Source organism: Pinus tabuliformis, chromosome 1_2 (genome assembly GCF_031772625.1).
Source record: "Pinus tabuliformis cultivar Carrire ecotype Pingquan chromosome 1_2, CPIR1, whole genome shotgun sequence".
In the NCBI taxonomy this organism is placed as follows: Eukaryota; Viridiplantae; Streptophyta; class Pinopsida; order Pinales; family Pinaceae; genus Pinus; species Pinus tabuliformis.
This window is the reverse complement of record NC_142298.1, coordinates 328,370,368-328,393,763: the sequence shown is the minus strand read 5'-3', so window position 1 is coordinate 328,393,763 and position 23,396 is coordinate 328,370,368. Positions and strand designations below refer to the sequence as shown.

Genomic DNA, 23,396 nt, shown 5'->3' with positions numbered 1-23,396 from the left:
TGTCCCTGGTGTTATTGTTTCTGTTTATTTCAGTGCATGATTTGTATATCTGTGAAGGCTGCAATAGTGTTTACTTCGATGTTTATGCAATTAAATAACTTGTTAATGTAAAGAACAAGTAGGAGAGTGTAAACCAGTAATTGCAGTAGGGGTTTCTGATGTGTTAGATTCAGGAATTTTCACATTTTGATTGAGGGATCTTTTCCCCTCCCATAGCTCCCGATTTTGAATTTTCTTATTATATCTATGCTAAGTATATATGCTTATGTTCTTTCTTTTTGGCACAGTTAGTTATAATAGAAGCCACTATCTCAATCATGGGGGTTATTGACGTAGATATCATCTTTTTTAATATGAAAGGATATGTATAGATCTATTTCTTGGTCCGCTGATAGAAACATTTTGAATATGAAAGTTTATATGTACTTATGACTCTTTTTTAATATATGCACTGGTACATAATATAAGCCAACGTTTTTTCCATCTGAAAAAAGAAAACCAAAATAATTTTTTAATTACATATGTAGGAAAGCAACCAAAAAAAAGTGGGGCACTAAGGATTCTAATTCCCCAATTGCTAATTTTGTGGCAACTTTCACACCTGCAGTAGATTCTTCTGCCAATTCAGGGTTTGCGTAACATTATGATCAAGTTGTAGTTATAATTTACGTAAGCTTTCAATCGATATCAACTATAATAAGTGAGAATTATATGGGCCTAAATGGAGTGCATCAACATCTAGGCCTATAAATACTAAACTTATCAAACCAAGTCTAGTGAATGAAGAACGTTAACAATTGATTTTCCATAAAGATGTTGAAAATAAATATCATGAAGCAAAAAGCTTCTCAGAATCTGGAAGCCAACTGTACATCGTACTAACAGGGGCAATATTGTGAGCACCACGTGTTGGCAATGGCATGGCTCTGGCCATGCGAGTTGGCATTATTATTTCCATGTGGAGACACACATATGGTGCCATCCAACACCATTTGTATGCTGCCTATTAAATTTGGCATAACTTTTCATTCAACCCGACAATTTTTATCCTCTCTATTACAAAATTTTCAACAACATCATACAACAGGGGCTCCCCATAGACTCAACAACTAGTCTGGCAATACCTCTTTTCAAGAGCGGTGACGTCAATAAATCCTCCAATTATAGGACCATCATGATAAACCCTTTGTTTGCAAAGCTATTTGGAAGCATGCTAGAAAATAAAAGTAGCATGTGGGCAAAAGAAAGAGATAAGAGTGCTAAAGGGCAAGCAAGTTTCAGACCTAAACATTCCACAGTTGATCATTGTATAACTTTAAGGCACATCTTTGAAAATGTTTGGGAGAAAAATGAAGAAGTCTTTTGTTGCTTTCTTGATTTCAAAAAAGTGTTTGACATGGTTCCTAGAGATAAGCTTTGGCACAGAATGGAGGAACTTGGGGTTCCTAAACATTTGAGAGCAGTTGTGCATACGCTGTATGAAGAGGTGAAAGTCAAAATTAGAACTTCAGCAGGCATTTATGAAAGTTTTAGAAGCGATATCGGGGTCAAGCAAAGTTTCCCACTGTCTCCTACCCTTTTTGGTTTGTATATCGACAAGCTTGAGGAGTGGTTAAATTCACAAGGGAGTGATGGTATCTATTTGGGCAAGTTTGCTATAAGGCTTCTTTTGTATGCAGATGACCTTATTCTAATTGCTAAATCGACTCTTGGTTTGCAGGAACACTTACTATCCCTTGAGCATTTTTGTAGAAGTGTGGGGATGCAAGTCAATATCAACAAAATGAAAGTAGTGGTTTTCTCTAAGAATAAAAAAACATAACTAGCATAAGTTCTACTTTGAAGGCAACATTCTGAAAGAAGTTGCGGATTACAAATACCTCATAATTGAATTCAAAAAAAAAGTAAGCTGGGATGGTTGTACAAAGAAAAGAACTTTGGGGGATTGGAAAACATTTTATGCTTTTCAAAATAGATGTAGAAAGGCAGAGTTATGGGGCTGAAAAACCACTCAAACTCTTTTTGGGCTTCTAGTGATTTCGATGATTCTCTATGGTTGTGAACTATGGGCCAACAGTACATCCAACATGCAATGGAGACAAATTGAGAAAATTCATAAGCGTTTGATTACAAACAAACACAAGATTAAAAGTGTAGTTCCTTATGGTATCTTGTTAAGTGAAACAAGGGCTGCTCCTATTGAAGCCATTGTTATGGTGCAAGCCATAAGGTATTTAAAAATTTTGGGAAAACGGAAGAGGGTAGATGGCCTAAGGTTGTCTTTAATGACAGACTGTGCAACAAAAAAAAAAAAATGGGGTATTGTCTTGAACACGTGGCCCATAAATATCAAAGAGATAAAAGTTTTTGTTATGGATAAGTTCCACAAGCGTTACTTGGGATAAGGAACTAGGAAGAAAGAAAAAATACTATATTGAAGTGTTTAATCCCATTCATAGTCATCAACCAAAAGCATACATAGAGGCCAATATCTCTTGGAGAGCCAAAATTCTTATTCCTCAGTTAAAGACTATTTCTCATCAACTCCATTGCGAAACAGGGCGATGGAAAAGGCCAAAAGAAGTGTGGGAGGAAGGACTATGCATTTTTGTTCTTCTGGAAAAGTGGAAACAGAAAAGCATTTCATTTTAGAATGTGAGGCTTTCAAAGACAACAGGAAAGTTATGCAGATATGTTGGCAGCTAGCTCTTGGGATAATCTATTTAGCGAGGAGTTTGTCGAGAAGCTGGGAGCATTTATTGTGAAGATTCACAGAAAAAGGGCCGAATACATCAAGCAGATGAAGAAACAATCTGTCCCATAGGCTATCTTTAGCCTCATGGACGTTAAAATAATTTCTTTCTTTCTTTCTTATATTTAAGGGCACCAAAGTTTGTTATGCATAAGATGAATCAACAAGAATTTAACCTTTACAAAGAATTTATATGTCCAAATTATGAATAGACAAGACTTCTGAAAGAGCTATTCACATTGATCACAGTTCAGTAAAACTTCTAATGTATTTAACTTGTAGATTGTCAAATGTCTGGTCTTAATATTTATTCCCTCATATCTAAGATTGTTTTTAATTAATTTACTGAAGAAAATGTCAAAGAAAGAAGAATTTACTCCTGGATTCCAGTCAAGACCCCATCTTGAATAGTTTGTAAGACTAGATTTATCCAAAAGGAATTGGAAGAGCAACCCAATCAATGACAAATTGAATATCTGTCAAATAACTTGGGAAAACTGAAGAAGACACCAGAAGATTAACGTAGCATCACTTACAGTAATTTTTGATGGTTTACATTTGATAACCCGACCTAATCTATAGATCGGTTTTAATTATTCAAGCAAAGTAGCATTTATCTGTGGCGCCCACCCAAATACATGGAAACGGGTACATACATGAGGACGTCACATGAGCATAATGCCTACTGATTTTCCTCGAGTCAATATGGACTCTTGCCTCATACACTGTTTCAAATTCTGTACAAATCCTTATGATACAAACAACCTCGAGGAAGGTCTTCCAAGGTTTTCCAGTATGAGAGTGAATTTCACTCCTAAAACTCAATAGACAAATATAGATATATAGTTCTATGAACTTAACACTGAACACAGAACAACTCTCTTTACTCCGCAGTTTATGTAATGTTGGGAACAATAACTAGAGACCTAACAGTAGCACTTGTTTCTGGCAAGAATTAGCACTGTTAATAAGGTAAGCTGGTAGCATGGAGAGCAACTGTCAAGAACGGCATTTACCAAGGCCCAGTTCAGTGCTTACTAATCGCAACAATACTTGAACAAGCTCACGCACCCTTGCTTCCCTGTGCAGTGATGCAAAGATAGAGAGTCAAATAATCTGGTGTCGTTAAAAACCTGAAGCAGTTGCCAATATTGAATAAACAGCAATAAGGTTAAGGGAAACGAGACCCACCTGCAAATAACAAGTTCACAAAGAGATGGAAAAAGTACAAGCAAATGAGTATGCTCCACATAGCTGCTTTTATCTCCCACACCTTTTACCACTATTGGTAACTCAACGATTGATGCTGTGCTTGGATGCAACACAAGCCTTGCTAACTCCTGGAGTACATAAATTAACTCTTGTACTCTTACTGACGGTAAGGGGGTTTCACCTGCTAAAAAATCGCATAACAACCCATTAGGCAGGGCCGGTAAGAAAGAACTCAAAAAGCATAAAACATAGATGAAAATATAACGAAAATAACCGTCATCATAAAGTCTACAACATACCAGAGTCATTTTCATCTGTTAGAAATTGGCGTAGTATAAAATCACATCGGTTCATTAGAACAGGCAATGCAACTCGACTAATTGTGAATCTTGAAGCATCCCATTGCGTAACAATCTCGTAACTGTGTTACAATCAGAATGAAACACCAAGAATTTTCATGAGACAATCATATGAACAACCCAATCTCTCAGTTTTTAAAGTATAACCATCTCCCACAAATAACTGAAAGTGATAGATGCAACCTACAAACTAAGGATCACTTCACATGATCTGTGAATTATGTACAGTTTAATCCAATAGGTGCATGGTTAGTCTGTGAGGCTGCGCTTCAGTGATTGAGATGATGCATCACCATGCAAACAACCCAGGCTCAAACCCTGGCAGGTCAGCGAGAAAATGATGTCCACCCTTAACTAAAAACATTACAATTAAGTGCATGGTTATGCCAAGTACCTTTATATTCACACCAAAAATTTCATAACATTACTGTTTCTTATAATTTCCTAAATTTCAGGAGGTTCTCTTAAGAGAGTCGTTACTAAATTACTCTTTCTTATAATTTCCTAAATTTCAGGAGGTTTTCTTAAGACTGTAGTGACTCGTTACTTAATATTTTGTAATTTCCTAAAATATAGCAGTTCATCAAGGGTGTTTTGGCCCTGTGGGCATATTACACACTCCTATAGACACTAATCTGAAGCTTCGTTCTTGATATAGAGTTGTGGATGATTTCAAAGCTTGATACATTTTATGCATACCTGAATAGAGCACACAACAGAAGGGAAAATAGTTGGAACAGTTTGAGAATACAAATTATCATCATGGGAAAAAGCCGTAGCAACTCCAAATCATTGAATATTGAGCTCGTGGCATCATTCATATCTTGTGATCTTTTTAATGTTTGTCTCCTCCACATATTGAATGTAACCATCAGCTAAGTTACCAGGATTCGGATACGGATACGGATGCGGATCCGGATCCGGATTCGCTAGTTTTTTGAAAATCCAGGATCCGGATACGGCAAGTACAAAAAATATAATAATATAAAAAATATAATAAAATTAATAATAGACACAAAATCATCCATTTTATATATATTAAAGCTAAATCATTGTCATTCATTTTGTGCTTTTACCATATATTCAAGTTCATCTTTAATTATCTTTTCAAATTAACAAATTGTTGTTTTTTAAGTTTGCATTCATAAAACACCATCATTAGTTTATGCCCACACACCTATATTTTAAGATTATTAAGACAAAATTAAATTAAAATTATATCTATATATCAATATGTATATTTAAATTTGTATAAATTTTATATATCATTTTAAATTTTAAATTAATTAATAAAAATTAGAAAAAAAAAAATATTTAAAATAAAAAATATATGCTCAAATTCCAATCTATAAGTCAAAACTAAATTATAAATAAAAAGCAATATAATTTAAAAAATACATACCTATATTTTAAGTTTATTAAGACAAAACTAAACTTAAAAAATATATATATATATATTTGAAATTTGTATAAATTTTATATATCGTTTTAAATTTTAAATTAATTAATAAAAATTAGCAAAAAATTATATGTTAAAATCTCAATCTATAAGTCAAAATATAGCTCGTAATAGCTCGTAAAAGCTCGGGTCATGGTCATAACACCGCAACTAGGGCAACTTTAAACCCTGCCTGCGTGCTCGAAACTCTGCACGTTTAAAAATTCCGGAGATCGTGTAACTTGAAGCCAAGGTCCGCGTTCGAAACCCTTGGAAATGTACCACGAATGTCTACAAAGTAAAAAAAAACATGGCAAAAAGCTTAGAAATCCGGAAAAGTGACACGGGATCCGTTTCCAGATTTCAACATCCGTTTCTAACAAATATTAATCCGCCACGTGCCGGTTCTTGGGCATATTTACGCAGATCCGGATCAGATCCGTGGATCCGTGGATCCTGTACCCCAGAGGGCCGGATCCGGTAACTTAGACCATCAGCGTCTTGATGCGTACAGAAAGTTTCCATTAAGTGCGTATGGATGCTTCTAATTGAGGTCTGAAGCATATAATTACCAAGAACTATGCGTTGGAAAAGATATGTTGTCAGAAGTTTGTATGTGTAGTTGATGTAATTGTTCCCATCAAAATGATGAACGCTGACAGAAGCATGTGCTCATCATGGTGAACAAAATTTGCCAGGATAAGGCTTATAACCTGCTCTTCACGGTTTACAGTCTTGGTATAAGATTGACCTGGAAGACATTGCTAGTCTGCTTTGTGGACAGAACTAAGGACAGACATCTCAAAGTGACAACTAAAGGTATGATTGAAATTATAGCAGAGGCAGTTCACTGCAGAGATTGGATCTTGTGCTAACAACTGTAGCAGAATTTTCATTGGTACCTTGGTCGTGCAAATCACATTTTTACTGTTGTAGGCTTATGTTATACTGCTAAGAATATGACTGTAAGTTAAGATGCCAGTAAAAGCATGCAGTAATCAAGTTCTTGGCAGAGGGTTTGTAAGTTTGTACTAGAAGACTGAGATTTGTTGATGACAGTAGAATTAAAAAGCTGAGTTGATGAGGTCAGAATTGCTAGTATGCTGGCTGATGTAAAGATTGTACAATCCTTGTATTTCCAAGTATGCTTGCTGGGGTCGCTGAAGCGAACAAAGTTCCTTCTACAAATTAATTACTCCAAAAGACTTGGAATATAAATATATCCATGAGGATACAAATATTATATATTAAATATGTGAATAAGAATGATAATGATAATGATTTACAAATGAGAACAAGAGGCTTGCTTATATATCAGGCAAGTGTCTCTTCATGAAGAGTCATGTCTCATTTAAACATGCCTCTTCAACCTAATTACTAGTTAAGTAATCATTACTACAATTTATCTTTATTATTTATATTTATATTATTTATATATATTTTATTCGTTACATTGCCCCCTTCCTCAAAGAGTTTTGTCCTCAAAGCTTGTCGATGAAAAAAGGCTTGATCTCTTTTTTGGCTTCAAAAGTCTTTCCCTCTTGGAATAGTCATCCTCGTTGATACAAGTTGATATGATCTTCTTAGTGACAAACAAAATTGTCGCACTGAGAAGGGATCAGACCATCCCAGATTAATATTCTATATAGTACTCTGATCACCGGAATTTTGTAATGACTTGTTAGCATAAGATTGGATTGAGATTACATCACTATTATCCGGAACATCAGTTTGTTGTTTCGGTTCTGACTGGTTCAAATATGTAGCATGATTGATTCGTCTGTTCTCATGATTCGGATGCCGATATGGAACCTTTTTTATTTGCTTTCTACTTACTGGGCATGTGCCAATTTTTATATTTTCTTCTGGAAAAGATGTTGTTGAGATGGTTATGGAACATTCACTTGGGATGTTCATTGTCTGAACTGAAACATCTACGTGTGTCGTTTCTTCAATTGACTTGTCTTCTTGAGTTGTCATATTCACTAGATTGGTATTTTTTATTTTGTTATCAACTTGAATTCCTACATTTGATATTTCTTTCTTGATAAATTGTTGTACCTTGTTTTCTAATGACTTCTTATCCTTCTTAAGTTTCCTAATTTGCATCAATAATTTTTCACTATGGTTTTTAAGTCGAGAAACTTCTTCATTTTTTTCAATAGTGATTTTGTCAATTTCATTTTGCATATTTTGTAATACTTTTTTACCTTCTTGAGAAATTACTTTTGAAATATCCGATATATTATTACTGCATTAGGTTTCAGTGTAACATCTTGGAGTGTTATTTTCTTCTTCTTGTAAGAAAATGTTAAAAACTTTTTCTTAGTATTTAGAATAAAGGAACCTAGAGTTTTCATCCATGGTGATCCCAAAACAATGTCACTATCGTTAAAAGATAAGGTTTGCACAGTGAATTGTGAGGTAAAAGTATAATTTCCAATATTTAGGTGTAGATTGCTTATATCGTATTGTTTGCCAAAAATATTTGTTTCAACTATATTTGATTCAGGAATCACCAATTGATTAGCACATTTAGGACTAACATAATTACTTCTTTCGGTAGGACTAATAGAGATTATGATGTCTCTTCCTGCGACTGATCCTTTGATTTTAAATAGTGTGCAAACACATGTACTATGGGTTTTAGGTAACCTTTCATTACTAGTCTCCATTTTTGCCTTTATGTTTTTACATAAACAATATGTCAACTAGAGCTATTTTTATTATAAAATATCACTTATTTCTTCTATGTATATTTTTCAAATATTCTCCTTTAATGTGGATTGTTAAAACTTGAATACCCTTTTATTAAAAAATACTCCTTTATATTGTTGCCCTCTATATATTTATGTATTTCTTTATATTAAGTCCCCTTTTCACAGTAACTTTATTATCTTATAATAATAATAGTTTCACTTCTTTTTTTTAATAATAAATTGGTCCTTTTTTTTATATACTTAATTACTTCCTTGATAAATTTTTAATGTCACCCCACTTAATAAATATAAAGGTCATGTCTTTTCATATGACACGGTCACGATGTTAAAATACCCTGGGCTGTTTTTAAAACCTCCATTAAAATGTTCTCAACGTAAAAAGTAAAACGTATTCCTTTTGTTTTTTGTTTTTTTTTTTTAACTTTTTAAAATACCATGGCAATTACCATGGGTTGTTTTTAAATCCATGGGCTTCTCCATGTAAAAAGTTTTAAATATACTTGGTATGAGATTTTGTATCCGTTTTGTTTTTTCTTTTACTTTTTTTTTCTTCTTTCTTTTTTAATTCATTTACTTATATTTTTTTCTTGGTTAATTTTTTTTTATGGCCAAAGGCCTAGGAAAACGGAGAAAAGGAGAACTCCCAAATATTTAGCAAAACGTTTGAACTGCAACAGCAATAAATTTGACGAAGAGTCGATAGCCAAAGACTTTGATCGGAGAACGAGCTCTGTGCACCGATTAAGCAACCTAGATGACCGAATTGCTCTGATACCAAATGAAGCAAACAAAGTTCCTTCTACAAATTAATTACTCCAAAAGACTTGGAATATAAATATATCCATGAGGATACAAATATTATATATTAAATATGTGAATAAGAATAATAATGATAATGATTTACAAATGAGAACGGGAGGCTTGCTTAAATATCAGGCAAGTGTCTCTTCATGAAGAGTCATGTCTCATTTAGACATGCCTTTTCAACCTAATTACTAGTTAACTAATCATTATTACAATTTATCTTTATTATTTATATTTATATTATTTATATATATTTTATTCGTTACAGTTGCCGCCATGTATATGCGTTACTTCCATCTGTATTGTCATGAAATTTGCTACAAAATTGCAGGCGTTGATATGTGGAATGATGTTGCTACAATAGACTTGAGAAAATACCTACTGTAGATCTTAAGTTTATGACAGTAGTAGATGTGTGGTGCCACCATAGGGGTTATGATATTGCACTAGTTTTGATGTAACCTTTACACAGTGACATTCCTTGAATGCACAGCATGGTCATATGGGTCCTAGTATGTTTGGTGGTAAGGCTTGATACTATTGAGCAAAGCCAAGAATTCATACTCGCATGGTCTATATGCTGCGCACAAACTGCCATGGTTAGCGGCATAAAGCTGCTACGTTTTGACAAAGGCACATGTGAGATAGGGTTTTTTGTTTAGAGGTTGGTGTGGTTGATGTGTTAAGGAGACAAAGCACATTGGCCCTGATGTATTAATCCACCAGTTGTGTATGATAGTAGGGCTTTCATGTGTGAACCTTTGATGAGTCAAAATATGTTGAGTAAGAGTGTTGGCTATGGTAATTATTGCTGAGCCTAGTATTGTCATTGCCATGAGCTAATGCCTTGTATAGCGCTGATGGTAATAGTGTGTTGAGCAAAGGGATGAGTAAGCTAAGAAGACCATTGTTGCTGCGACTGTTGCCAATGTGGAAAATATGTTTGATTGAATCTTGGTGTTGATAATCTTTGTCAGAAGCTTGTATTACAGAGAAAGATGCTGAGTAGTGATTGAGTAGAATCAGATCTGATAGAGCAAAGACTTTGACAAGGTAGGCATCCTATGTAATATTCCCACGGAAATATTAAGTTAATAACAAAAACATGAACTATAAAAACAACGATGAAATTCAACACATACACAGGAAATCAAACACAAGAGGAAATGCACCAAAACTCTAAGCCATTTTATTTATTTTAGAGAAAAATGGAGTACAAATGAGTATGAAAGAGGAACCTGGGCTTGCTATAGCAAGCAAAGCCAAACCGAGGTGATGATCAAGCTGCCCAAATGCCCGATGACCTCCCCACCATGTTTTGCGCTAGCTTAGAAATTTACTGCCACTACTGTTGTAGGTGGACTGAGATTTTGGCCCTCAAATCTACCCCAAAATTTCTGCAAAATTAAATGTAGGCTCTCCACACCAACTCCAACCAAACCCAAAAATATTTCATGGACCCAAGTGGTGGAAATGGTCCTGAAGTGAACTGCGCCCTCCTCTAGTGATTTTTGCTACTGGCTACTGACTGGAACAATGATTTTGGCCAAAAATTCTGCGAAATTGACCCCGGGCTCCTCTCAACAAACCCACAAAAACCCAGAAAGGGTTTGTCCTAAATCCACCGACCCGAAATTATCCAAAGTTGGTGTGTTCCCCTTCAACTGCTGGCCCAACAACCAGTTCAGAAATCTCTACTAAATCCCTGCTCCAAAACTGCTCCACTGAGCTGGAAATTCCTGCAATATTTCTCCCAGAAGAGAAGTGAGAATCTAGCCTTCAAATCCCACTAGATCTAATTGATTTTGCTGCTACAAGCAGAACAGAAAATGATTGCGCAGGCCCTAGGAAGGAAAATTCGTCCCACATTGAAGCAAGTGCCTCCAGCCCTAAAAATCACTCCAAAATTTCTTACCCCCTCAAGGAAATTTCCTGTAAATTCTCGAATGGAAATTCCCCCGGAATCTCCTCCCCCAAGCAAAACGAATTAGCTTCTGCGTCTCTGTCAAAAGATGGAAAAATTGGCTCAAGTGATAGCCTCCAATCAAGCCCGACAAATCACAGTCCAAACTCTAGTCTAACCATAAGATAATTTCCTGCGAAAACTCGAAGCGTCTAACCCATGCTTGCTCCCACAATGTGCTCCACAAAAATACCTTTGCACCCAAGAAATGTGCACTGCTGAGTAAACTCCTGCAATGATGTCCAATGAAAGCTCTGAATTGAGATCCCCAAATTGCCTCACTAGGGAGACACTCTAAGTTCTCCAAAAATGAGGGTGGAATTCCCTCTCGGAAATCCCTTGTGTTGAACAACATGGGTTGTCTTGGCTAAGCAAGTCAAGAGAACTAGAGTTGAATTGTAAAATGACAAAAGATTCCCAAAAGTGAGGCCCCCAAGCTCTATTTATAATTTGTTGACCTCTTCTCTCCTTGTGGTCCCCACACTCTCTCTCTCTCTCCTAATTTGCATTTCCTTCTCTTTTCTCTAACCTCCAAGAGTGTGAGTTTTCTCCTTGGGTCGAATTTCTCTTTCTTGTGGTCTCCACAATCCATTAGAGCTGCATTTTCTTTTTTTACTCCTAAGTCTGTTAATTTTAGGTATGTTCTATGCTGAGAGCAAATTTACTTCAATTTTCCATATTAGCTCAATATCTATTCCAGATTAGCAATCACATTTAGCATGATAGTAAAATGTAGATAGAACATAAACATAAATCGCAGAAGACAAGCCAAGACAAGAGGACACAAGATGTGGCGCCAACGAGGGACAAACCCCAATGTGGGGAAACCCTTGATCAATTTTTCTTATGTTCTTTAATAGTTCAGCAAAGAGAGAGACAGATAGTACATATACATTAGAAGTCAACATTTTGACTTGTCAAAATAAAAGTAGAGATCTTCTCCAAGAATATGACACATGAGGGAGCATATCTAAACTCAGGTGATTCCATCACCATCCTGTACCCATCACTGAGTTGCACCTCATCATCATGTTGCACCCATCACTAAGTTGCACCTCATTACTATGCTGCATCTCATCATGCTGCACTAATCATCACTGAGTTGTACCATGTTGCACCTCATCATCATGTTGCACCCATCACTAAGTTGCACCTCATTACTATGTTGCATCTCATCATGCTGCACTAATCATCACTGAGTTGTACCATGTTGCACCCATCACTATGCTGCATCTCATCATGCTGCACTAATCATCACTGAGTTGCACCATGTTGCACCCATCATCACGATGTTGCACTCTACTGTGCTGCACCATTGTCATGTTGCACTCATCATCATCACTGTGTTGAACCACTATCATGCTACACTTCATTATCATCACTGTGTTGCACCACTGTCATACTGCACTTCATTATCATCAATGTGCTGCACCACTGTCATGCTACACTTCATTACACTATGCTGCAATCATCATCATCACTGTGCTGCTCCATGTTACACCCATCACTGCATCCAATATGATGCAACCATTTACACTCACCAGCCTTAGCTGCTTGCCATGGCTTACAACCTAGCAGAGCAGCTAGGCTATAGTTGCAGACTCCTTCAACAGGTCCAAAGTGCAGTCTCCTAACAGTCCCAAAGTTTGCCCAAATTTGATTGCAATTGATCTCCAAGGAAAGGTTGTTGCCTTTACTATTCAGAATCCAAGTGGCATACAACAGTCCTTAGAACATGCTCATGACAGCCTAGTAGAGTCACTGATATCCCTCCAGCAAGTGTTCACTCAAGCCTCCTATCCTTGGCCTATCAACTAGTAGTTCAACCCTCTAATTGGACCCTGAAACAACCCTTAAATGGACACGCTGATCAATCTCCTTCTCGCTGTGGTTAGGGTTCTTTTGTCTGCAGAAATAGGCCTCCTCTTCCCAGCGTATACCTCATTCTCCTAGCTGCACAAACAGGTCTTCTTTTGATGCATATAGAAGCCCCCTTTTACATAGGAATCTTCTTTAGAACAACGTATTGATTAGAGTCTTCCATAGCTTATTAGACCTCCTTTATGCAGTCATTCAATTAGCATCTATGGGGCTACATCAGTCCCTCTATTCTCTGCGGCTAGGGCATAACATGATCCTCCTATCTCAGCGTCTAGAAGTCTTCACTTAGGACTCACTTCCCTAATGTGATATAACCTTCTTCCCTGACTGTGTTAGAGCTTCTCCATGACAACATTAAGTTTCTCCACTTAGAGCAGCATATCATCTTAAGATCTCTCCTCCCACCAAAACCCAAAGACAAGTGGAGAGGAAGAGACCACAAGAGGTGTGTTCCAACTGACTTGCAAGCCACCTCTTTTTATACTAAAACGTTGAGGACAAGTGGGGACAAATTGGTTGCTTGCCGACCTTGACGAATTGTCCCATAACAAATAAATTCATATCTCCATGAATACATGTCAGAATCGGATGATCTTTAGATCAATCCTAGACCTCTCGACGAGAGGAATCCAAGAAAAATATCAGTTGCCGTGAATAAGTAGACCCACATGGAGTTTGGCCCTAGTTGCCAATTTTAACACTCCCTCTCAACTAGGGAGAACTCCATCTGCTAATCCATCTACCAGATTGTACTATCTCTGCCATCAGTGCCCTGCACTGCTCTACTCTGCTGAACTATGAAGAAGAAGTGATCGAGAATGTATCATATCATTCTCTACTGACCTGAAGTCAGTCCCATATAAAAGAGAGTGTCCCATACCACTCTTACTGACCTAAAGTTAGTTCCAATAAAGAGAGTGTGTCATACCACTCTTAATGATCCGAAATCAGTTCCAAATAAAGAGAGTGTATATACCACTCTTACTGATCCGAAATCAGTTCCGAAAGAGAGTGAGTTATATCACTCTTGCTGACCCGAAGTCAGTTCCAATTGGTCCCAGATCAATCTCATCCTAGCATAGGAAGTACAATAGTAACACGATGTGTCCATCGATACTACTATGGTCCCTATCCTCATTTCCCTACTCATTGGCCAGATGAGAGGTACTTCCCATGAGTCCCATACTACATGGGTAGGATGTCTCAGCAAGAGAAGGATGAACCACTCATCCTGCCTACATGTCGCTAGGGGTATCCTAGGGGAAGTCTGAACCACTCACCTTGTATACAACAAATCACTAGGGGAAGGCTGAACCACTCACCCTATGACTGTGTCTCAGCAGGAGAAGGATGAACCACTCATCCTGCCTACATAGCAGACCACTAGGGGAAGGTTGAACCACTCACCCTATGGTTGCTCATCACTCCAAGATGCACCCCCAAGCCCCCCAGAGCTACCAAAGCTCAATGTCCATATCATACATGACCCTTAGGAGAGAGTCTCTCCACGACTCCTAGTCGTTCTCGGAAAATCAAGAATTTGACCTTTCCCAGGGGTTTCAACAGAATATCTGCGACCTACACATCAGTCCCAATGCGATGGAGCCTTCTTGGTCCTCGATGTATCATATCCCAGATAAAGTGGTACCAGATGTCTATATGCGTGGAGCGATCATAGAACACAAGATTCCTCAACAATCGAACCCCCCTTTGGTTGTCAAAGAAGATCACGGTGGTATCCAGCATGTGTCCAAACAGCTCACTGAAGAGCTTCCTCAACTAGGCAACTTCACACAAGGTCATACTCGTAGCTATGTATCCAGTCTTAGTGGTGCTCAAAGCAACCAACTTTTTCTTCCTACTCATCTAGGATATCAACACAGAACCCAAAGAGAACCAACAACCAGAAGTGCTTGTGCGATCCTCCACAATGCCTGCCTAATCAGCATTAGAATATGCAGCTTCACATTTCTAGCAATGTATCTCAATCCATGAGAGATTGTGCCCTGAAGATATCTCAAATGATTCTTGGCATCAATCCAGTAAGCCTCAACCATATATGAGCTCAACATGCTAACTACAAAACATATATCTAGATGGGAGTTCTCCAAGAACATCAATGCTAGAATGAGTTTATGAAACTCAGAGGCATTACCCAAATCAGGTATAGCATCACTACCACATAACTTCTTAAAGTTAGGCTTCATCGAGGTAGTCACGGGCTTGCAGTTCACCATTCCAAATCCAGAATCCAACTCCCTCTTACTTTTGCAAATGAGAAGGTCTACACCTGTTAGAAAGAGTTTGTCCTCATAAGGTGCCAGTACGAGAGGTCTATCATCCACAACCTTCAAGCAATGGTTTGGATCGACTTCACTCCAAGTGAATCTCAGCTTCATCAGATAGTTGTCAATCCTCTCATACTAAGTTTGGGGTGCTCGCTTCAAGCCATAGAGATCTTTCCTTCCACCTACATACATGAGATTCCCAATCATGAACCTCAAAGCCCTTGTTCCAAATCTGTGGACTTGCTACATGAGGGGAATGGTCCCCTTGTAAGTTTTCCTTCGGTACATCTCAGGCATGTACCTTCATTCTCTTCTTTGAATTCAGGCATCCCTGTCACCATCCAACTCACATCGGGTAGGGCCTTACAATGAAGATGGGAAAACCTCTGGTGCCCTTGAAGAGATGTGTCACACGACATGGTCCCCAATGGACTTCTTGTAACTTGATACAAATTGCCAACCCTGAACCCAAGAGTAAAAGCATCTTGAAAATTCCTTTTTCAAACATGTACCTTTCGATCGATGAATGCCACCTTGAAACCTTTGACTTCCATTGCCGAAATGGACACCAAGTTCTTCTTGAGATCAGGAACATAAAGAACTTCTTGTAAATGAATCATGCTACTCTCATTCAATTGAAGGGTAGCATTCCCTACACCCTTTCTGGGATAAGTGGCATCGACTCCAAGAATAATCTCCACGATTGTCTCCTTCTCTATCAAATTAGAGAGAGTTTCCTTGTATCTGATGGAGTGCCTTGAAGCACTACTATCAATAAGCCAGATTCCCAAAGAGTCTAGAAGAGAAGTAGTGGAGAGGGCCAATAGAAGATAATACTCCTTTAGCTTATCAAAAACAACATTTGATTCTTCATACCTGGAGTTCCTTGCTTTCTTTGAAGAGTCAGCCATTTCCTTGATGACCTGCATTCCTTTTTCCTTTGCCATTGTACCCTTTGTTCCTTCGATCACTGAAGATGCCCCTGGAATGATTGTTCTCATCATCAAGTGATGTGTCCCTTCTATTTGAATACTCCTTTGCATAATGGCCAAACTCATTGCAAGCAAGGCATTTGCCTTTCCTTCCATCCTTAGATCCAGAATTCCCATTGACGTGACCTTTAGGTAGGCCACCAAATGCTTTCGCTGTGCCACCTTGATAATCTTCTTTGCTTCGACTTCACCCTTGGTGAATTTGAAGAGGGAAGACGAACCCATTGAGCCTTTTGTCCTTTTTAACTGTCTTCGGTGATTGCTCTCAGTCGTGCTTGGGCTTTGTCTTCACCTTAGCTTTGATACCATGTTAATTTTAGGTATGTTCTATGCTGAGAGCAAATTCACTTCATTTTTCCATATTAGCTCAATATCAATTCCAAATTAGCAATCACATTTAGCATGATAGTAAAATGCAGATAGAACATAAACATAAATCGCAAAAGACAAGCCAAGACAAGAGGGCACAAGATGTGGCGCCAGCCAAGGACAAACCCCAAGGTGGGGGAACCCTTGATCAATTCTTCTTATGTTCTTTAATAGTTCAGCAGAGAGAGAGAGAGAGATAGTACATATACATTAGAAGTCAACATTTTGACTTGTCAAAATAAGAGCAGAGTGTTGAAAATGGCAACAAGAAATGCTAAAAATAGAAGTGCTAAAAATAGCACTAATATAAATAGCAGTTCAGGTACCAGTGCTAGACTGAGCAACAAGGAACGAAAAATGGAAGTGCTAAAAATAGCATTGCTATTTTTAGCAGTTCGGGATAGATTCCTATTTTAGTTAGTCCCTGAACTAAACTAAAGAAGTAAAATTCGAATTTGATCTTAGCAACTGTTTGTAAAATAATTAATTAATTCATCTTGAGTTAATTAGTTAAGGAAAATCAAACATGAAGTCTATGTGGGGACATGCAACAGTTTCTCCATTAATTGAGGAATTTATCGATTAGTTAAAGAGATAAGGATGAATTGTAATATTGAGTTGTAATTAGTTGGCTCAGTGAACTGAGTCAAGTTCAGTTAGATTAATTCAAATAGTTTGTTGAATTAATTGTGAGTTCAATTAGTTAATGCTTGCATGCATGTAATTGTTGCAATTCAAATAACTGAATATTCTCTCATAAATAACTCATGCATGTCAGTTCAGAGAAAGACCCAGTTGAGATCAGAGGAGGGACAATGTACTATCAGTTGGATGGATTTTTCCTATAAATGAAACTCATCTATACAAAAGGATATATCTCCTTCAAGATTGCGCAGTTACTACTGGGCCAAGTGAGCAGTGTGAGGTGGGAATTCACATGTGTGGAAGAACTGGACCCCAAGAAAAACTGCGCAATGAAATAGGAGGCTTGGAGGGCAGAGGAGAAGGTTTGTGAGAGGCCTTTGACTATCTATGAGCAGCAGAGGGATTATACTGAGAGTTGATTGGCTTCCAAGCTAAGGCTTTGTGTAATTCTGTGACTATTTTCCACTTGTATGATAATATAGAGTTGGGGTTTTAGGGTGAGGTTTTCCCCGGGTTATTTCTTCTGTGTTATGTGTGATTGATTTCTCATTCTCAACTATATGTGTTCTCTTGATCTTGCTCAATTCGATTAAGCTTCTGCAAAGTGTTGTAGAAGTAGATCTTGTATTGTGTTTTAGTATATTGCATAATCTGTTGATCTACAGTGGGAATTTCTACATGGTGTCAGAGCAAAGGTGATCAAGGCGAAGAATAGTATACAAGGAGGAGTTCGAAGGTTGTGGTTCCTAAATATAGAAATCGAGTTCTTATCACATCTCAATTTCACCAATGGCATTCAGCGATTTAAGACTCGAGTATGCCCTTGATGGCAGCTCGAATTATATAGCCTAGAAGGATCACATGGAGGCAATATTAGAGGATAACAATCTAAAGGACTTCATTGATCACGAAGTCCCCAAGCCAACTAATGCTACTCAACTGGCAGAATGGAAGAAATGTGTGGCTAGAGCAAGGAGAATCCTCTTGGAGGGAGTTCGAGACCACATTGTCTCGAGCCTCCATGGGAAGGAGACACCGTTTTCGATGTGGAAAACATTGAAAGATCTATATCAGAACAACAACGATCAGAGGAAGCTGGCGCTGAAAGACAAGCTTCGTAAGATCAAGTGTGAAAAGGGCGACACGATCTCTACATATCTGAACAAGCTCACCACCTGCAGGGATGAGCTTGGAAGTGTAGGGATCACGACCGCTAATGATGACATGGTGAGTCTTGCACTCCTCGGTCCTCCTAAGAGCTGGCATAGCTACCAAGACTCTATTAATGGAAGAGAAAAACTACCAGATTGGGAACGCTATTGGTCGGATCTGATGCAGGAGGAAATAAGAAGAAGCACCAGAGATGCATCCTCATCGAAGCAAGATGATGAGGAAAATCTAGCCTTAGCGAGTAAGGTGAGGAAAGGGAAAGGGAAGGCATCCCATCCCAAATCCAGTTCTTCCCATGGTGGGAAGAAGATTGACAAATTGAAAGTGTGATGCTTTCATTGTCGTGAAGTGGGCCATTATGCTACGAATTGTCCACAGAAGAAATCCAAGAAGGGATCCTTGGTTGGAAGTGAGGCACTTGCCTCACAGTTCGAGTTGGGCATCTTGCATGTTCATCCATGGTGGGAGTTGGATTGATGGAGTCTTCTTTCGCACTTGATGGCAACAGGTTAGGTCCATGTGTGGATGTGGTGGTGGATTCTTGATAGTGGAGATTCTTTCACCGATGGCAAGGTATGATGTACCTTGTTTCAGTACACTTATGAGATACTCATAGCGATGTAATCGCATCGTAGGTTTCAGATGTGGCTCGATTAGGGACATGGACAAGTACCATAAAACTTAAGGATAAAAAACTTGGTATCGATCGCGATGCTGGAAGACAGAGGCTATGATGTAGTCTTTAGTAAGGGAAAAATTTTCCTTAGACACATCATCACGAGACAGGTAAAGCAGATCGGTTCATGAGTCAAGAACTTGCATGCTCTTGAGGTTCAAGATGCATGCAAAGCCTTGAGGTGCAAGGCAACTATTGGAGACTTGGTGGTTGAGAGAGAGAGTACACTACCTCTCAACATGCAGCGCCAGAAGAAGTCTCAGACAATTGTGGAGGAGCCACAGTTGGTGAAGCAGCTTCAGGAGGTTCTGAAGCAGCCACAACTAGAGAAGTAGAGAGGAGATCGAGTAGAGGCATCCACTCATGCAGAGACCTCCAGTAGGGGGAAATTTCGAGCCAAGTGGGTAGAGGGATCACATGTAGCCATACCTCCAGGAGGGAGGTGGGGCGATGTGGAGTGATCATCCCAAGAAGGCTGGAATAGGGGTAGGATCCTTGAGGTACCCAACCTCTCTGATTCGACTTTGCTACGGGAGCCCCAATGAGGAGTAGCAAGACTGGCTGAGTGGGTAGAGACAAATGCGGATGGAGCAGCAAAGAGAGCTACAGTGCAGGAGTCCCAAGGTGTAGAGCTAGCAGGCTGCAGCAATGCGAGAGGCATAGGAGTGTTGCACCAGTGCAGGATGGCACAGAGGGGTGTGCAACAGTGCGAGATGCATGGAGATGTTGCAGCACCTCAGAGGTCAGTGAGGGAGCACTTCTCAGCAGCAGAGGGAGCTTTAGCATCAGAGTATGTTTCTAGCCCAACAGAGAGGTCAGTCGGGATTTTTTTTGTTTCTAGAGTTGCTGAAGCAACAACAATTGGAAGAAGTGTTGCATGCAGAACATTCCAAAGGTTCAGGATCGGGTTTGAGTTGAATGCCTTTCTTGTTGAGAGGGAGTGTTGAAAATGGCAACAAGAAATGCTAAAAATAGAAGTGCTAAAACTAGCACTGCTATAAATAACAGTTTAGGTACCAATGCTGGACTGAGCAACAAGGAATGAAAAATGGAAGTGCTAAAAATAGCATTGCTATTTTTAGTAGTTCAGGATAGATTCTTATTTTAGTTAGTCCCTGAACTAAAATAGAGAAGTAAAATTCGAATTTGATCTTAGCAGTTGTTTGTAAAATAATTAATAAATTCATCTTGAGTTAATTAGCTAAGGAAAATCAAACATGAGGTCTATGTGGGGACATGCAACAGTTTCTCCATTAATTGAGGAATTTATCCATCAATTAAAGAGATAAGGATAAGTTGTAATATTGAGTTGTAATTAGTTGGCTCAGTTAACTGAGTCAAGTCCAGTTAGATTAATTCAAACAGTTTGTTGAATTAATTGTGAGTTCAGTTAGTTAATGCTTGCACGCATGTAATTGCTGCACTTCAGATAACTGAATATTTTCTCATAAATAACTCATGCATGTTAGTTCAGAGAAAGACCTAGTTGAGATCAGAGGAGGGACAATGTACTATCAATTGGATGGATTGTTCCTATAAAGGAAACTCATCTATGCAGAAGGATTTATCTCCTTCAGGATTGCGCAGTTACTATAGGTCCAAGTGAGCAGTGTGAGGTGGGAATTCACATGTGTGGAAGCACTGGACCCCAAGAAAAACTGCGCAAGGAAATAGGAGGCTTGCAGGGCAGAGGAGAAGGTTTGTGAGAGGCCTTTGACTGTCTATGAGCAACAGAGGGATTATACTGAGCGCTGATTGGCTTCCAAGCTAGAGCTTTGTGTAATTTTGTGACTATTTTCCACTTGTATGATAATACAGAGTTGGGGTTTTAGGTTGACGCTTTCCTCGGGTTATTTCTTCTGTGTTATGTGTGATTCATTTCTCATTCTCAGTTATATGTGTTCTCTTGATCTTGCTCAATTCGATTAAGCTTCCATAAAGTGTTGTAGAAGTAGATCTTGTATTGTGTTTTAGTATATTGCATAATCTGTTGATCTACAGTGGGAATTTCTACACAGAGATCTTCTCCAAGAATACACTGTTGATAATATCGGCAATATATCGGCAATATTCGAAAATATCGCGATATTTTTGGCAAAACGCTATATCGCCGAGAAAATATCGGCTATGTTTAAAAATTGAAAAATTTATTTTTTATGCTTGTCGATATTTTGTCAATATTTTCGCCGATATTGCCGATAAGATGTTTTTTGGACCCTCGCCGATATTTTGTCGATACCAATATTATCAACACTGAATATGACATGAGGGAGCAAATCTGAACTCAGGTGATTCCATCACCATGCTGTACCCATCACTGAGTTGCACCTCATCATCATGCTGCACCCATCACTAAGATGCACCTCATCATCATGCTGCACCCATCACTATGCTGCATCTCATCATGCTGCACTAATCATCACTGAGTTGCACCATGTTGCACCCATCACTATGTTGCATCTCATCATGCTACACTAATCATCATTGAGTTGTACCATGCTGCACCCATCACTATGCTGCATCTCATCATGCTACACCCATCATTATGTTGCATCTCATCATGCTGCACTAATCATCACTAAGATGCAACATGCTACACCCATCATCACGGTGCTGCACTCATCATCATCATTGTGTTGCACCACTATCATGTTGCACTTCATTACACTATGCTGCACTCAGCATCATCACTGTGCTGCACCACTGCCATGTTGCACTGCATTATCATCACTGGTTGCACCATTGTCATGCTACACTTCATTATCATCACTGTGCTGCAACAGTATCATGTTGCACTTCATTACACTATGCTGCACTCATCATCATCACTGCGCTACACCACGCTACACCCATCACTTCATCCAATATGCTGCAACCGTTTACACTCACCAACCTTAGCTTCTTGACATGTCTTACAGCCTAGCAGAGCAGCTAGGCTATAGTTGTAGACTCCTTTAACAGGTCCAAAGTGCAGTCTCCTAACAGTCCCAAAGTCTGCCCAGATTTGACTGCAATTTATCTCCAAGGAAAGTTTGTTTGCCTTTACTATTCAGAATCCAAGTGGCATACAACAGTCCTTAGAACATGCTCATGACAGCCTATTAGAGTGACTGATATCCCTCTAGCAAGTGCTCACTCAAGCCTCCTATCCTCGGCCTATCAACTAGCAGTTCAGCCCTCTAATTGGACCCCTGAAATAGCCCTTAAATGGACACACTGATCAGTCTCCTTCTTGATGTTTAGGGTTCTTTTGTCTGCTGAAATAGGCCTCCTCTTCCCAGTGTATACCACATTCTCCTAGCTGCGTAGACAGGTCTTCTTTTGATGCATATAAAAGCTCCCTTTTACATAGGAGTCTTCTTTAGAACAACGTATTGATTAGAGTCTTCCATGGTTGATTAGACCTTCTTTATGCAATCATTCAATCAGCATCTATGGGGCTACATCAGTCCCTCTATTCTCTGCGGTTAGGGCATAACATGATCCTCCTATCTCAGCGTCTAGAAGTTTTCGCTCAGGACTCACTTCCTTGCTATGATATAACCTTCTTTCCTGACTGCATTAGAGCTTCTCTATGACAGCGTAGAGCCTTCTCCATGATAGCGTTAAGTTTCTCCACGTGGGTCAGCGTATCATCTTAAGATATCTCCTCCCACAAAAACCCAAAGACAAGTGGAGCGGAAGAGATCAGAAAAGGTGTGTTCCAAATGACTTGCAAGCCACCTCTTTTTATACTAAAACGTTGAGGACAAGTGGGGGCAATTTGGTTGCTGGCCGACCTTGACGAATTGTTCCATAACATAAATAAATTCATATCTCCATGAATACATGTCGGAATCGGATGATCTTTAGATCAATCCTACACCTCTCGATGAGAGGAGTCCAAGTAAAATATCAGCTTCCATGAATAAGTAGACGCACATGGAGTTTGGCCCTAGTTTCCCATTTTAACAAAGTCCCAATGCCAAAATTGTGTCCTCTCCCAATGCTCATCTCTAATGCTAAAAATCAAAATTGGGGATATTGCAGTACTCCCTGCCAAAAATTGTTTGTCCTCAAGCAATGCCTGAACAAAATATGGTGTGTGCGAAACAACCCTGCATCGGCCATACCACGCAATGGGATTT

General features: G+C 38.7%; 1 protein-coding gene across 2 annotated transcripts in view; it reads right to left on the bottom strand.

Annotated features, from left to right (window-relative positions):
• Nucleotides 1–3,530: 3,530 nt before the first annotated feature.
• The window catches only part of LOC149205703 (uncharacterized), a 392,500-nt gene continuing 372,634 nt past the window's right edge, over nucleotides 3,531–23,396 (bottom strand). The window contains exons 38-40 of one of the 2 annotated variants that reach the window (XM_089395141.1): nucleotides 4,264–4,385; nucleotides 3,944–4,148; nucleotides 3,531–3,833 (exon numbers count right to left, since the gene is read on the bottom strand). In XM_089395141.1, the coding sequence (XP_089251267.1) occupies nucleotides 3,752–3,833; nucleotides 3,944–4,148; nucleotides 4,264–4,385 (409 nt within the window). In that variant the 3' untranslated portion in view covers nucleotides 3,531–3,751. The remainder of the gene's footprint in view (nucleotides 3,834–3,943; nucleotides 4,149–4,263; nucleotides 4,386–23,396) is intronic. The other variant, XM_089395142.1, reaches the window with a different exon arrangement.